Source organism: Lepidochelys kempii, chromosome 4, assembly GCF_965140265.1.
Source record: "Lepidochelys kempii isolate rLepKem1 chromosome 4, rLepKem1.hap2, whole genome shotgun sequence".
NCBI lineage: Eukaryota > Metazoa > Chordata > Testudines > Cheloniidae > Lepidochelys > Lepidochelys kempii.
In genome coordinates, this window is record NC_133259.1 from 867,945 (window position 1) to 884,424 (window position 16,480).

Genomic DNA, 16,480 nt, shown 5'->3' on the forward strand with positions numbered 1-16,480 from the left:
GATTGCAGCAGGAAGTGACCCAGAGAAACTGACTTGAGGCTGACAGAAGACGCCACCAGGTAAGCAGCCAAACCAGCCTCCCAGGGCTCTGCATTGCAACCCAGTGGAGTGGAGGGCCCAGGTTCTCCAACGCTGCCCAAGGCCCGTACCCACTAGATGGAGATGGTATGAAAGAACTGGACTTAACATAAACCTGCACTTGCCATAACCAGCAGCCTTCTTGTGCATTTAGCCATCATGAAGTGAAGGTGAGGATACCACGTAGAGAGGAAGAATTTGGACTTGCTTAGGCAGACAAAAACAGCTGCACAAGCTGCAGTGTTACTAACAAGGATAGATAAAGTAAAATGGCATTAAATGAGAATGGAAGGGAGCTGACCTTGGTCCAGGTGCCTGTGTCTGTAAAACTTCTAGCTGAAGTTGCTTTGCTGATAAGTAGAATAATGAATTATTATTTGCTGTTGCTAGGGAAATTGCTAGCATATTAGGGGTCATTATGAGTTATGTGCTTTGTTTGAAGAAACCTATAAAGAGTTTAGTTAGAGAGAATACTCTGGAGAAGTCTGGATTTTCTATGGGCAAGGAGACACTGAAATCCATCTCCCCAGTGGCTAGAAGGAAAGCCAGCCACTGGAACCCTGCTGCTGCCACTCGACACTATCTCAGCCTTTGTGTAACTATATCTATCTGGGGTGCTCTAGACTATTGCTATTTTTGATGTGTGCTTTGTACTCAATAAAAACAAGGATTTTTGGATGGAAGCACTTGTGTGTGAACCAATCGTTTATCAGACAGAAGTGCTGCGTCCCCCACTGATTTATTTCCTGACGCTGCCTGGAAAACAGAGACTAGTTACCATAGTTTTGGGTTCAAATAAACCCAGTGCCACCTCTGACCTGTATCCCCTAGGCAGAGATGCTAATCTGAACTGCACCCATTAGGCAGTGCTGCTGACCCTAACTGCACTCACTGGGGGTGACTGCCGCCTTGGGGTGCTAACCACTAGGCAGGGGACTCTTCCTCCCAATGCATGTTGGTATCAGAAATTCAACTTCAGTGTCTGGTGGTGTAGTCCTCTTTGAGATCTCTAGTGGTCTGGGTACGAAGTAGATGACCTGAGTACCCAATCTCTCTTTGTAGTCGGTCTCTTAGAGGACACCTTAGAGGCCTTCCCGGTACCTGAACCACATGGAGAATCTAAAGAATTCCCCTTGTGACATGAGATATGCAGAGTCTTTTTGTGATTTGGTAGCCAAGATTTTCTAAGACACCCAGTACTCCGATTCTTCTCATCAGCAACCAGAAGCTTAGGTAACACAGCTCTCTGTACTGCGGACTTCTGACACAGAAGCTGTCTGCTGAGACTTTTGGTGACTGATGCCCAGAGGTAAACAGCATAGTTCAGCCTGTATACGTTGAGGAATTCAGTGACAAGGATCTCAAAGTAGATGGGGCACTTGAAGCCCTGTGTATGTGGAGGTTTTCGGTACCCAGGTCAGAAGTTGGTCTTTGGGCTTGTTCCATCATAGAATCTCAGGGTTGGAAGGGACCTCAGGAGATCATCTAGTCCAACCCCCTGCTCAAAGCAGGACCAATCCCCAATTTTTGCCCCGGATCCCTAAATACCCCCCTCAAGGATTGAACTCACAACCCTGGGTTTAGCAGGCCAATGCTCAAACCACTGAGCTATCCCTCCCCCTGTCACTAAATTATCACTAATCTAAACCTTGTTTCCCTATGGTTTTGAGATCTGCTCTTGAATGAGATGCAGAACTTGCACTTGCTGGGGATATGAGTGTCTACCAAATTGACAGAGACACTGAGGATGCCTGTCACTGATAGGGATAGGTTCATGAAAGGAAAGAAAGCTCTTAAAACTAGGGGATCCAGTTAGGGGATCCAGTCAGACACCCAGAGCAAAGTCCAAAAAATCCCGCTTAACAGGGAGAAAAAAGAAGAAAAAAAGAGGGAACCGTGATTCCAAAAACAAACACCACAAACATTAAACACGAACTAGGCTGACGAGGACAGGCACACTCTACACTTCATCTCAGGCTGAAGGAGCCTGAAAAAGAACGGAGGGTGGGTCCCGCATGCGGTTCTATATATCCTCGGAACAGGGCATGAGAATGTGTAGGGCCCATGGAAGGGCCAAACGGGCACTGCTTCTAAAAATCTTTGCTCAAAGGTGCAGGGGCACATGCACACCTGAAGTGAAGCACCCACAGGGACACTTCTTGAAGAAGTGTAACTTTTCTCATCAAAACACACTTGCATACGTTCTGATGGTGGAGAGGAAAGCGAGCAGAAATACAAAAACAATGTACAATGATTAACACTAACATTTCCTCCCCACTCCCCCCTTTTTTTTAAGAAGTCGTGAAGCCTAGAAATAGAGACTAGTTCCTCACCATGAAACAACATACGCTCATTGTGATGGTTGTGATTTTCCTCGGACACCTCCTTCTGTCTGTGACAGAATCTCTCCCTCAACTTCTTGTTCACAACCTTCTGAATCTACAGTGTAAACAAAAAATATGATTCAATTCTAATGAAATGTAATTCTACACAGTATAGGGAAACTGTAGCAAGAGGCATGGACTGTATAACAAATATCTGGGGTGGTTTTGCTTTTAAAACAAAATTGGTAAAAAACATTACAGACAGAGCTGGCAGACCACCTTTAGTCAAGGTAGCCCAACACTTCCTGTTATAAGATCCTGTTTTCAGTTGCTTATTACTTTGCCAAACTTTTACCATTTGGACTGAAATTTTAGGTTCCTGCCTCAGGCAGAATTTTGTTGGAAAATTTAGGCAAAAACTGTTCAGCCATTTCTGAGAAAAAGTTAGGGGAAAATGTGTTGTTTTGTGTACATGAAACATTCATAATACTATTTCACTGTGAAGCTCCAGTCTGGTGCTTTCAAGCTTTGAAGCAGGGACTTGAAATTTGGTGGTGGTGATGCAGCTAGGCCTGGTGTCAGGGATGTGCCTTTTGCCATCCCTGGGAAAATCCATCCAAACTGGCCTAGTTATGAGCCTCTGAGAAATCTCAGTTTGCACATGCTCAGTAGAGACTTGTCAGAGTCTGGCAGCTAAATACTCTGAAGATTCTATCCATATTGAGCATGCTCCATCCCTTCACAGCTCCTAATGGTGACAGGACTGCACTTGGCTATCCCCAGAGTGACTGAACATGTTCCATCCCAGGAGCTGTAGGGAGCTCCTGTGGGACTGGCCACAGGAACTGAAAGCAGGGCAGCTGTCTCGTCTGTGCTCCCAATACTATCCCTGTTGACATCAAGGCAATATGAAGCAGGTCGAAGTTTGCTTTGTAAAAAAAAAATTGGGGACATTACATTAAAAAACCCTACACAACGTTAAGGCTGCAAAGTCAAGCAATCAGAAGCCAGAATTAAGATTGCCTGTTCCACTTTAATAATTTGTCCCCTTTGTGTGTATGCATTATGGTACAGTCTGTAATTACATGGTCACCTCCTGCCTCCTTCACTGCACAGCATGGATGTACAGTCTTAATTTTGGTATTTCTTACCTTCTGAGTGCTTGACTGTGCAACTTTGACGTTCTTGTAATGTGGATTTTTGTATGCAATTATATAATGACAGGGCAGCATATCAAAATGATTCCACCTGTTAGCATAATTACCATTTATTTTACTTCTGATTTTCTGAAGTCTTTGAGACTTACCCTGATGACATTATATCTGTTGAAGATCCCTCCAGCATTGCCACCGTCTCTGTGCTCCCGGATTGTACTTTGCATCTGCATAAGAATATCAAATGGAATTCTGAAACATTGACACCTGCTAATAATATTAATGAGCTGGAAAGGGAGTTCATTTAAGCAAGGCCAAAAAATGGGGAACGGTGAATATACTTATAACAGATTACATTCGTGGAGAATGAGCAAAGAAACCCAAAAGTTAAGAGACCTCAAATTTGAATACAGCTATGTTCTTTTACTTGTTAGAGTACAGAAAGTCCCAGTGGAGCACATTGCTCCAGGATATTGGCTGAGAACAAATCCAATGACCCAACTTGTCAATAAAACTCCAAGTAAGAAAATAAGCACATTGGAATTTGCTGTCCAATGAATTTCATTGAATTTCAAAAGTTCCAATTATAATGTTACAAAAAGCAAGAAAGATTTTCTGGAAAGACTATGTTGACATAATAAAGAATGTATAACTAAGGTACATAATCTTCCATTTCTTGGTTACTGAGGGGATCAATACATTGTGATGTTTGTACATTACTATTACCAGCTATCAAGAACTATAATTTCATCTACAGGTAAGTGACTTTTGGTAGACAATTACAGTTAAAGTAACAGAATTTAATAACAGCCCAAATAAATATTGTATTTGACTCTGTTGGCAGTTGACTCGGTCTGTTACGCAAGCTATATGCAATCCTGTATGAACTCTGGATTTCCAAACTCTTGTCTGAGCAAGAAGTAGCTTAAACATTTTCAACTTACTTTAAAAACAAAACAAAAAAACACTAGCACAGCACAGAAACAGTTACAATCTAGGGCAATGTTAAGTCAGAAAATCAACATAAACTGTACCAAGTGAGAGGCAAAACAGTCTAATACATGTGAACTTTGCAGTCGATATTCTGACTTTTTGCTAGGGCAGCAAGCTGTTAGGGTTGCTAAGCAGACCCTTGGCATCAGTATTTCACTGGTGACAAGGTGATCGGACACAATGAGGTTGTCATACCATGCCTCCTTATTAAATTAAGCAAACAATTTGTTAAAATAGCACCCTAAGTCCCTGATCCTGCATGTCCTAATGTGCTTTCCTACTAACAGGAATGGACAGATCACACACGAAGGTCTAGGGCTCAAGGTCAAAGGTTTTACAATGTAATCTGTTTATTTTTCCATTTAAATAGCTAATACCATAAAGTAGTACACACAAAACCTCCCTCCTCATTTTGATCTGTCATATGAGCCTTTTGAACACTTCTCCAAGAAAATACACTTTGTAAGGGGAGTTAATGACCCAGACCCAAGAGCACATTCAATGGGTGTTTCCAAAAGACTTCAAGAAGCATAAGGAGCTGCCTCTTGAAGCAGTGGATACAAACCACAGCAAAAGGGATGAAGGAGAGTGTAATCCCTTTGGTTCTATTTTAACCTATGTTCCCAAACACTCTAGCTAAAAAAGGGAAAAACTGATGACTTTCATGAAGGTAGGTGCACATACGTGGCCCCGTGGTGCATACACATCGGGACACCAACTACAGGTAAGGGTCACAGCATACAGCATCCATCCTACCCTATCTAAGTTCTTATCCTGGCACTCATCGCCTTAGTATCCAAGTGTCTCTGTGGAGAAGGCAGCACCTGAGCAGGAGATTGTGGCAAGGCAGGGAGAAGCACTGGGTTAGCCTGGCTGGCAGACAGTGGACAGAGCAAGGAAGATCTGAACATGCGCAGTCACCCAGCAACATGAAAGCAGTCGCAGCTCTATGTGCACCATCATCCCCAACAGCAGAAGGGTGTGTCCGGCCCCACCCATCACCTGGTCTCTCTGGGGGCAAGAGGCAATGCCATGTTAAGGGGATCATGGGGCTGTTGTGTGACCTGTCCTACTCTCAATGATGACCCAGGACCCTGGGGAGAAATGGTTGTTCCAGCCTCCACCCACAATTACTCTCAGCTCATTTTTTGGGAGCTGCAGGATTGACTGCTGTCTTTGGGGGTGAGGTGATGCTGATGCCTGGTCTGTCCCCATGGAGCTGTGGGGGCTTGGGTCCTTTCCCCCCACACTACAGAGGACCTTGATGTTGTTTCGCTTGCCAAAAGAGACTGCATAAAAACGGCCCTTTCCTACTGCTCCCTGAGTGCCCTGGGGTCAGATCTTTTTTATTCCTGTTAACTGCTTTGGTGCTGCAGGGCTGGAGTCTCTCTTTGAGCAGCACCAACAGCATGGCTTGTTTATTTTAAGTCAGTGACACACTTGTGGAGCTCTACTAAAGGCAGCGAGGGTTACAAAGGTATCACCGAGGCCATAATCTGAAAAAAAGTGACGAGCGCAGGTGTACCTGGGTGTGGAATTGGGCCCGCAGAGCACTGGGGATATATAAGAGGAAAAGAACCTAGTTTGACCTTCAGTTCCGAGGTGGAGTTTGAAGATCTGGCCATCAGGGATCACATCTGGATCTGTAATCACTGGGTGGCAGTAAGGTGGAACCCACCAATGCTATTTTGAGAGGATCACTTTGCAGTGTAGAACCACACTGACCTCCAGGACAGACATTAAGCAGTAAACACAAGCCAATTTTTAAAACAAAAATATTTGTATTTATAATACCTCCTCTTCTACTGATTGATACTCCTTATCATCGGGAGCAAGGTCTAGGAGAATAGTCCCTTGGCTCACACAGTGAAAAGTCAAATAAGGACTGGTGCCTGCAAAAGGGAAGAATTTAAGAAGTAAAAATCAACTGTAGGAAACAATACCAGCTGTATTTTTACCCAGCTTTACTATTATTGTTTGTTGAATAACCCCAGAGCAGGAGCAAATGCAATAAAGGACGTAAACAAAGGAAATACAACCTAAATTAGATCAAATGCTTGAAAAGCAGCAGGCATTAAAAGAGAGTATTAAAATAGAATAAAATATTAAAAGAATAAAATTTATGTGGGAAAAGAACTTATCCAGCAATTTCTGCTTTCAAGTGAAGCAACTGAAGCCTGTGTGATAGAGACAATTCCAACAGTTTGCAATTACAGTGTGATCCATTCAGGAATTAGTTATTAGTAACCAACAGTTGTGTGTGTTAATCTTGGAACAAACCCCTGCACTAGACCGTGACTGACCTTTACGTAGGTACACAAAGAGCTGCTCCCACTGTATGCACTTCATGCTGGAGCCTGCTAGAATGATGGCCTTGTGCTCAGAGCAGCATAGAATCATAGAATATCGGGGTTGGAAGGGACCTCAGGAGGTCATCTAGTCCAACCCCCTGCTCAAAGCAGGACCAATACCAACTGAATCATCCCAGCCAGGGATTTGTCAAGCCTGACCTTAAAAACCTCTAAGGAAGGAGATTCCACCACCTCCCTAGGTAACCCATTCCAGTGCTTCACCACCCTCCTAGTGAAAAAGCTTTTCCTAGCATCCAACCTAAACCTCCCCCATTGAAACTTGAGACCATTACTCGTTGTTCGGGCATCTGCTACCAATGAGAACAGTCTAGATCCATCCACTTTGGAACCCCCTTTCAGGTAGTTGAAAGCAGCTATCAAATTCCCCCTCATTCTTCTCTTCTGCACATTAAACAATCCCAGTTCCCTCAGCCTCTCCTCATAAGTCGTGTGTTCTAGTCCCCTAATCATTTTTGTTGCCCTCCGCTGGACTCTTTCCAATTTTTCCACATCCTTCTTGTAGGGTGGGGCCCAAAACTGGACACAGTACACCAGATGAGGCCTCACCAATGTCGAATAGAGGGGAACAATCACATCCCTCCATCTGCTCGCAATGCCCCTACTTATAGAGCCCAAAATGACGTTAGCCTTCTTGGCAACAAGGGCACACTGTTGACTGATATCCAGCTTCTTGTCCACTGTAACCCCTAGGTCCTTTTCTGCAGAACTGCTGACTAGCCAGTACGGTGCATGGGATTCTTCCATCCTAAGTGCAGGACTCTGCACTTGTCCTTGTTGAACCTCATCAGATTTGTTTTGGCCCAATCCTTTAATTTGTCTAGGTCCCTCTGTATCCTATCCCTACCCTCCAGCGTATCTACCACTCCTCCAAGTTTAGTGTCCTCTGCAAACTTGCTGAGGGTGCAGTCCACGCCATCCTCCAGATCATTAAAGAAGATATGGAACAAAACCGGCCCCAGGACTCCGCTTGATACCGGCTGCCAACTAGACATGGAGTCATTGATCACTACCCTTTGAGCCTGACGATCTAGCCAGCTTTCTATCCACCTTATAGTCCATTCATCCAGCCCAGTACTTCTTTAACTTGCTGGCAAGAATACTGTGGGAGACCGTGTCAAAAGCTTTGCTAAAGTGAAGGAACAACACGTCTACTGCTTTCCCCTTATCCACAGAGCCAGTTATCTCATCACAGAAGGCAATTAGATTAGTCAGGCATGACTTGCCCTTGCTGAATCCGTGTTCCTCCCCTCCATGTACCTCTTGGGGTGTGCATTCCCCAGATGAGGTGGAGAGGAGACAAGACAATGGTTCCACCCCATCTTTGCACCACCAGACTGAAAGATTCCTTTGACTCCAGCCATTTTATCTCTACTGCCTAGCCGGAATTTAGTTCAATGCTGCAAGCAGGAACACATCTTACCACACCTAGACTCTTTAAAGTCACGGTCTAAGACTGGGCGTGGTTTAAGAGCATTCCTTTTACAAGGCAACTGCTGAAAGTCTGCTGAAAATTATTTCAGACAGGTCCAGGTGTACATAACTCGAAGTTAACAGGTAGGGCCAACTGTTTTGACATATTTACCTTGCTGCCCTCCTAGAAGTCTCTCTACACCTTTTATTAGTTTGTGGCGATGTCCATATGCGTTAATGCCAATTTCTTTTAACTCTTCATGCCCCATGTCTGCCAATACATCAAGAGTTATCTGAAAAGAGAAAGGATGACAAAAATTAGTAGCCAAGTCTTCATTACCTCCTAAGGAAAAAATGAAAAAGTCCCATTGTTACAGAAATTATACTGTACCTACACTGCATTCATGCTAGGAGTAGAATCCCTCAGTTTATGTATTTTATTTTTATTATGATGACCCTGCAATCTAATAGACTGCCACCTTCCTGTCTGAGGCTGGCCCAGGTAAATACCACAGGGTCTCTCCCCAGGATGAGACAGCAGAGAGCTGCTCTATGCTGGCTGCTGCAGAATGTGTGTAAATAACACAGAACATACCTCTCTCTTCCAAAAAACTAACACAGAAATCTAATTTAACATAACAGTTAAAAAGTAAGCTATTTAATTTTCCATACATCTCCCTTCATGGTAAGACTCCACACCAAACTGGGAATAATTTCTAACCATTTAATGAATGCAGTGAAACAATAGTCAAATATTACTAGGAAAATGATTTAGTCTGGATCTGATATTGCTAAAGGAATGATAAAAGGCTAATTTAAAACTGATAGGAGATTTCAAGTGTGCCTATGGGATTTAGGTGCATATGCCCCACTGCAAATCAGTGGGACTTGCATTCCTCTGTTCCTTAGGTGCATCATAACTCTTCCCCTTCAGTGACAGGCCATACTGATATTGGATTTTTAAAAATAATTTCCTGTGCTGAAGTATCATTGATGGAGCTCCACATCAAGGACGATTGTACACAGGTGGCTAGTCATTGTATTATCTAGAATGGCTCTGAGGAGGGTTAGATGGCACTCCGGCTAACACACCAATATATTATTTACACTAACACACCCACCATTGCTAGCACTGGTGGAGCTGCATGAGTGACAACAGAAATAGTAAAAAAAATCCCAGACAACAGCTTTCCTGAAAAGATTATTAAGGGGTCAGGATTACTAACGTGGTGCTGTACATCAGCACTATACACATATCAACAGTTTAAAGCACACTGTAGCCAGATTTTACATTTTTGCACAAATACTGATAAATGTATTTCCACCACATACAGCATGGAAATAAAAGTTCTATTTTAGCCTGATAATTTCCCATTCTTTTGCTGTTATGTCCTTATTAAAATGTCTAACACATCCTACATCGATGCCATTACAGATTTTCTAAAACATTCGCTTTGTGTTTATATGGTGCGTGTGTGTCTCCAAACACGATTTGGCTATGTAAAATCATGCTTCAGTAACCCACGGTTCTTAGGAATAATGACTGTCATGATGACAGATCAGGACTATTCACTGGCTGTAATATATTAAGATTCCTCAAAGCATTTGACAAGGCTGCATTTCAAGGTAATAGAGATTACCTGCTAAAGCAGGAAGTAATAAAATAGGATGTTAAATAAAATGTGAAACAGAAAATTGATTTAAGAGCAGGACATAAAGGGCAGTCTAGACACAAACTTTTCATATTGTACAGAAATTCTATGCACAGGTTACTTTTTGGACCTCAGAGATACAGAAAAATTTCATTTAGGAGAGGCATTCAAATACATCTGCTCCCAAATTTACACATTACAATAGAACTGGAGGCTTAATCAACGGGAAACCATACAACTAGATTCAAAAGGAGCTGGAGAGTTAAGATGACTGGATCTGTAAGTAGCAAACAAAGTCCACTGTAGACAAAGATAATATGCTTAATTCAGGAGAGAGGGACTCAACCAAGGGATATGTGATAAACATGTGATAAACCCAACATATCGATCAGGCAAAAGATATGAAGATTACTATGAAAGAATCATTGAAAACATCCATCAAGTGCAGAGCAGCACTACAAAAGACTGCAAAAGATACTACCGTACAGCCAGAGGACTAGGATTAACATCAGGGGAGATCCAAAATGAAAAGGTGTCCCTCCCTGGTACCTGTATCACAGGAGGGCTGTTTCCTTGCAGAGATTGTAGTGTATGGGAAACAAAGACAGTTCCAGACATCAAGCATCCAAATAATATGGAATGACTATGAAGATGTACTCATTGGCTTTGAAAGGACAACAGTATGAGATGAATTAACAAGTTTTCAAAATGATGAAAGAGACAAGTAAAGCCGATTTGCATTTTTAAAACTCTCACGAGTGGGGGAAAATTGTACAGAACCTAGAAGTAGGGCTGTCAAACAGTTAAAAAAAATTCATCCTGATTAATTGTACTGTTAAACAATAATAGAATACCATTTATTTAAATATTTTTGGCTGTTTTCTACATTTTCAAATATATTGATCTCAATTACAACACAGAATACAAAGTGTACAGTGCTCACCTTATATTTATTTTTGCTTACAAACATTTGCACTGTAAAAAACAAAAGAAATAGTATTTTTCAATTCCCTCATTACAATTACTGTAGTGCAATCACTTTACCACGAAAGTTGGACTTAAAATGTAGAACTATATACAAAAAAAAATAACTGCGTTCAAAAATAAAACAATGCAAAACTTTAGGACTGAGTGGACTTGTAGGTTCTAAAGATTCATGCTCCAACCTCCATTCCAGAGGACATGTTGATGACGGGTTCTGCTTGATAATGATCCAAAGCAGTGCAGACTGATGCATGTTCATTTCCATCATCTGAGTCAGATGCTACCAAGAGAAGGCTGATTTTCTTTATAGGTGGTTTGGGTTCTGAAGTTGCTCTTCCAAGACTTCTGAAAGTCTGCTCCACACCTCGTTCCTCTCAGATTTTGGAAGGCACTTCAGATTCTTAAACCTTGAGTCGAGTGCTGTAGCTATCTTTAGAAATCTCACATTGATACCTTCTTTGTGTTTTGTCAAATCTGCAGTGAGTGTTCTTAAAATGAACAACATATGCTGGCTCATCATCCGAGACTGCTATAACATGAAATATATGGCAGAATATAGGTAAAACAGAGCAGGAGACAAACATTTCTCCCACAAGGAGTTCAGTCACAAATTTAATTAACATTTTTTTTTTTTAATGATCATCATCAGCATGGAAGCACGTTCTCTAGAATGGTGGGGGCAGTATGAAGGGGCACATGAATGTTTAGCATGTCTGGCCCATAAATATCTTGCAATGCCGGTACAAAAGTGCCATGTGAACGCTTCTGCTCACTTTCAGGTGACATTGTAAATAAAAAGCGGAAAGCATTATCTCCCGTAAATGTAAACAAACTTGTTTGTCTTAATGATTGGCTGAACAAGAAGTAGGACTAAGTGGACTTCTAGGCTTTAAAGTTTTAATTTTGTTTTTGAGTGCAGTTATGTAATGAAAAAAAATCTACATTTGTAAGTTGCACTTTCATGATAAAGAGCCTGCTTTACAGTTCTTGTATGAGGTGAATTGAAAAATACTGTTTTATTTGTTTATCCTTTTTACGGTGCAAATATTTGTAATAAAAATAATACTATAAAGTGAGCACTGTACACTTTGCATTATGCATTGTAATTGAAATCAATATTTGAAAATGTAGAAAAACATCAAAAAATATTTAATAAATTTCATTTGTTATTCTATTGTTTAATAGTGTGATTAAAACAGCAATTAATCGCAATTAATTTTTTTTGAGTTACTTCAAGTGAGGTAACTGCAATTAATCGACAGCCTTACTTAGAAGATAAGCATCTAAAGTAGAACTCTTCAGTGGAAGAGGAAGGTTTTTTAAACAGGAAAAATGAGTTTAAGCAATACTTAAAGATTTGTTTCTAGAGCGTCATGACTAAATGAAACAATCCAAAATTAGATTAAGATAACTAAGGAGACCAGAACTATTTGGATAGAAAGGTTTTTCCTGGTTCTAAAAAGCCAATATTCAATTTTTCTGATAAATATAAACTTCTATTAAATATATGGAAAGCACACTTCTCCTAGTTAAGGAGAAAAAGGTAGCCAAGAAATATTACAATTCATGCTGAAGTGGAGAAGACGTATACATAATGTCAATGAAAACTAAAGAAAAACAGTCATATCTACAGGAATTGGGAAGCAAAGGACAACTCTTAACACTTCATACAATAGTCTGGAGAATTTTCATAACCAACACATTATGTTTAAAGTGTTTGTGCCCTGACTTATGGCTACAGTTTAATATGTCTTATTTCTCCCCCGCTGCACATTATATCTTAGTTCACACTAGTAAATTATGTGTTTGTCCAAGAAGCTGTTCAGAAAAAGAATTCACAATAGCATTCAAATGCTATTCTCTTAAAAAAACTGACCACAAACATGGTAACCTCTTACAATACATTTTGCATATCCAGAGTAACTGGTAACATACTTTTCCCCCACTATTTACTCTTTAGCCCTACACACCGAAAACAGCTAAGATTATAACCTTGTTTGCAGTAGGAAACTATTTCTTGAATTCTCTAGCGTAGACAAGGCCTGGGTAAAGTAGTTTCTCTTCTGCCTTGCCCATTAAGGGCATTGTTTACTAAGTTCTAATCACTTTCACTTTAATAACTCTGTTCAATGCAATAGGCTTGCACAGGCATCATAGAATTGTAGGACTGGAAGGGACCTCCAGAGGTCATCTAGTCCTGTCCCCTGCACTCATGGCAAGACTAAATATTATCTAGACCAGTGGTTCTTCACCAGAGATGTGTGTACCCCTGGGAGTACACAGATCTTCCAGGGGGTCCATCAGCTCATCAATATATTTGCTGCTCTATATTTACTGCTCTATATACTTCATCCGAGAGTGCTGAAGGAGTTGGCGGCTGTGATTGCAGAGCCATTGGCCATTATCTTTGAAAACTCGTGGCGAACCGGGGAAGTCCCGGATGACTGGAAAAAGGCTAATGTAGTGCCAATCTTTAAAAAAGGGAAGAAGGAGGATCCTGGGAACTACAGGCCAGTCAGCCTCATTTCAGTCCCTGGAAAAATCATGGAGCAGGTCCTCAAAGAATCAATCCTGAAGCACTTGCATGAGAGGAAAGTGATCAGGAACAGCCAGCATGGATTCACCAAGGGAAGGTCATGCCTGACTAATCTAATCGCCTTTTATGATGAGATTACTGGTTCTGTGGATGAAGGGAAAGCAGTGGATGTATTGTTTCTTGACTTTAGCAAAGCTTTTGACACGGTCTCCCACAGTATTCTTGTCAGCAAGTTAAGGAAGTATGGGCTGGATGAATGCACTACAAGGTGGGTAGAAAGCTGGCTAGATTGTCGGGCTCAACGGGTAGTGATCAATGGCTCCATATCTAGTTGGCAGCTGGTATCAAGTGGAGTACCCCAAGGGTCGGTCCTGGGGCCGGTTTTGTTCAATATCTTCATAAATGATCTGGAGGATGGTGTGGATTGCACTCTCAGCAAATTTGCGGATGATACTAAACTGGGAGGAGTGGTAGATACGCTGGAGGGGAGGGATAGGATACAGAAAGACCTAGACAAATTGGAGGATTGGGCCAAAAGAAATCTGATGAGGTTCAATAAGGATAAGTGCAGGGTCCTGCACTTAGGACGGAAGAACCCAATGCACAGCTACAGACTAGGGACCGAATGGCTAGGTAGCAGTTCTGCGGAAAAGGACCTAGGGGTGACAGTGGACGAGAAGCTGGATATGAGTCAGCAGTGTGCCCTTGTTGCCAAGAAGGCCAATGGCATTTTGGGATGTATAAGTAGGGGCATAGCGAGCAGATCGAGGGACGTGATCGTTCCTCTCTATTCGACATTGGTGAGGCCTCATCTGGAGTACTGTGTCCAGTTTTGGGCCCCACACTTCAAGAAGGATGTGGATAAATTGGAGAGAGTCCAGCGAAGGGCAACAAAAATTATTAGGGGACTGGAACACATGAGTTATGAGGAGAGGCTGAGGGAGCTGGGATTGTTTAGCCTGCAGAAGAGAAGAATGAGGGGGGATTTGATAGCTGCTTTCAACTACCTGAAAGGGGGTTCCAAAGAGGATGGCTCTAGGCTGTTCTCAATGGTAGCAGATGACAGAACGAGGAGTAATGGTCTCAAGTTGCAGTGGGGGAGGTTTAGATTGGATATTAGGAAAAACTTTTTCACTAAGAGGGTGGTGAAACACTGGAATGCGTTACCTAGGGAGGTGGTAGAATCTCCTTCCTTAGAGGTTTTTAAGGTCAGGCTTGACAAAGCCCTGGCTGGGATGATTTAACTGGGAATTGGTCCTGCTTTGAGCAGGGGGTTGGACTAGATGACCTTCTGGGGTCCCTTCCAACCCTGGTATTCTATGATTCATCAGTGTTTCTCAATCTGGGGGTGGCGATTTATTTTGTAATTATATGGTAACAATGAGAAAGTAAGTAATTTTTCAGTAAGAGTGTTCTGTGACACTTTTGTAGTTTTTAAGTGAGGTGAAACTTGGGGTAAGCAAGACAAATCCGCCTCCTGAAAGGGGTACAGTAGTCCGGAACGGTTGAGAACCACTGATCCAGACCTGATCTTAAAAATCTAACCTGATCTTAAAAATCTTATCTAACCTGATCTTAAAAATCTCCAATGATGGAGATTTCACAACCTCCCTAGGCAATTTATTCCACTGCTTAATCACCCTGACAGGAAGTTTTTCCTAATGTCCAACCTAAATGGTCCTTGCTACAATTTAAGCCCATTGACTCACAGAATCATAGACTATAAGGGTTGGAAGGGACCTCAGGAGGTCATCTACTCCAACCCCCTGCTCAAAGCAGGACCAATCCCCAATTAAATCATCCCAGCCAGGGCTTTGTCAAGCCTGACCTTAAAAACTTCTAAGGAAGGAGATTCTACCACCTCCCTAGGTAACGCATTCCAGTGTTTCACCACCCTCCTAGTGAAAAAGTTTTTCCTAATATCCAACCTAAACCTCCCCCACTGCAACTTGGTTCTTGTCCTATCCTCAGAGGTTAAGAACCACCATTTTTCTCCCTCTTCCTTGTAAAAAACCTTTAACGGGTTTATGAATGGGAAAGGACACATGTAGCTTAGGGTCTAATTTGTCCTGCAAAACCTTTATTGGTAATAATGCTCAAGACCAAAGGATCAATCGTGACTCAGATCCCGGGATGAATTTGCAGAGCTGGCAGTTGGGAAAAAAAAAATTATTTTACTTGTAAACTGAGCAAACTTGATCCCAGCCTCAAATAACTGTGATGCCATTTATTCAGTCTTTTTCTGAGGAAAACCTCACTTTAAGGTACTAGATGACTCATTTGTAGTTCCCTTTGTTATTTTTGTTTTTCACAGATGTTAAACAGTCATTTAAAAAAAGTTAGGAAATAACAGATGAAATCAAAATTTGCTTGAGTATTTATTGCATTCCCTATAAATGAACATACAAGTGCACCATACATGAGGCTCACTTATTACCTGTTCTGTTTCAAAGATATCCCGCAGGTGTTCAAGCCCAAGGCTTTTCAGGAACTGGCTGATATTCATGTCAAGACCAGCGACTATAATGAAAGAAACAGATCAATGTAGAAGATATCCATCATCTAGCATAATGTCAGCTTGCCCTCAGTTTCAAAACACAGCTCTCTATAGTCCTCAGCCAAATAACCTACCTCAGACTGTACAAAAGCTCAGTAAAAACTGAATGTTAAATACACATTCAAAACAACCGCTTAAAACAGAAACATCTGATTTCAGTAAAACAGGACAGCAAGTTACACAGGAATACAGATGACGATGGGTGCATTTTTGCTATACCATCTTTCAGATGCTGATGGACAGCATGTATTTCAAATATTAATCAAAGGATTAAAACTTTAACAACCCCCTCATCTCAGCCATCATGTTTCCCCAAATCACAATTATACCCATCAGAAATTTTGTCCAGCAGCAACAGCGGAAATCTGTTCATTTAGTCAGTGACCCTTGCGCCTTTGGATTCTGAGCTAATCATGAACG

The 16,480-nt window shown here is 41.7% G+C and overlaps 1 protein-coding gene across 2 annotated transcripts in view; it reads right to left on the bottom strand.

Moving 5' to 3' along the window:
- The window catches only part of TNKS (tankyrase), a 288,162-nt gene that overhangs the window by 17,469 nt on the left and 254,213 nt on the right, over positions 1–16,480 (bottom strand). For both annotated transcript variants that reach the window (XM_073340169.1, XM_073340168.1), the window contains 5 exons: positions 15,941–16,023; positions 8,504–8,624; positions 6,344–6,441; positions 3,709–3,783; positions 2,412–2,517 (listed from right to left, as the gene is read on the bottom strand). In XM_073340169.1, coding sequence (XP_073196270.1) covers positions 2,412–2,517; positions 3,709–3,783; positions 6,344–6,441; positions 8,504–8,624; positions 15,941–16,023 — 483 coding nt within the window. The remainder of the gene's footprint in view (positions 1–2,411; positions 2,518–3,708; positions 3,784–6,343; positions 6,442–8,503; positions 8,625–15,940; positions 16,024–16,480) is intronic.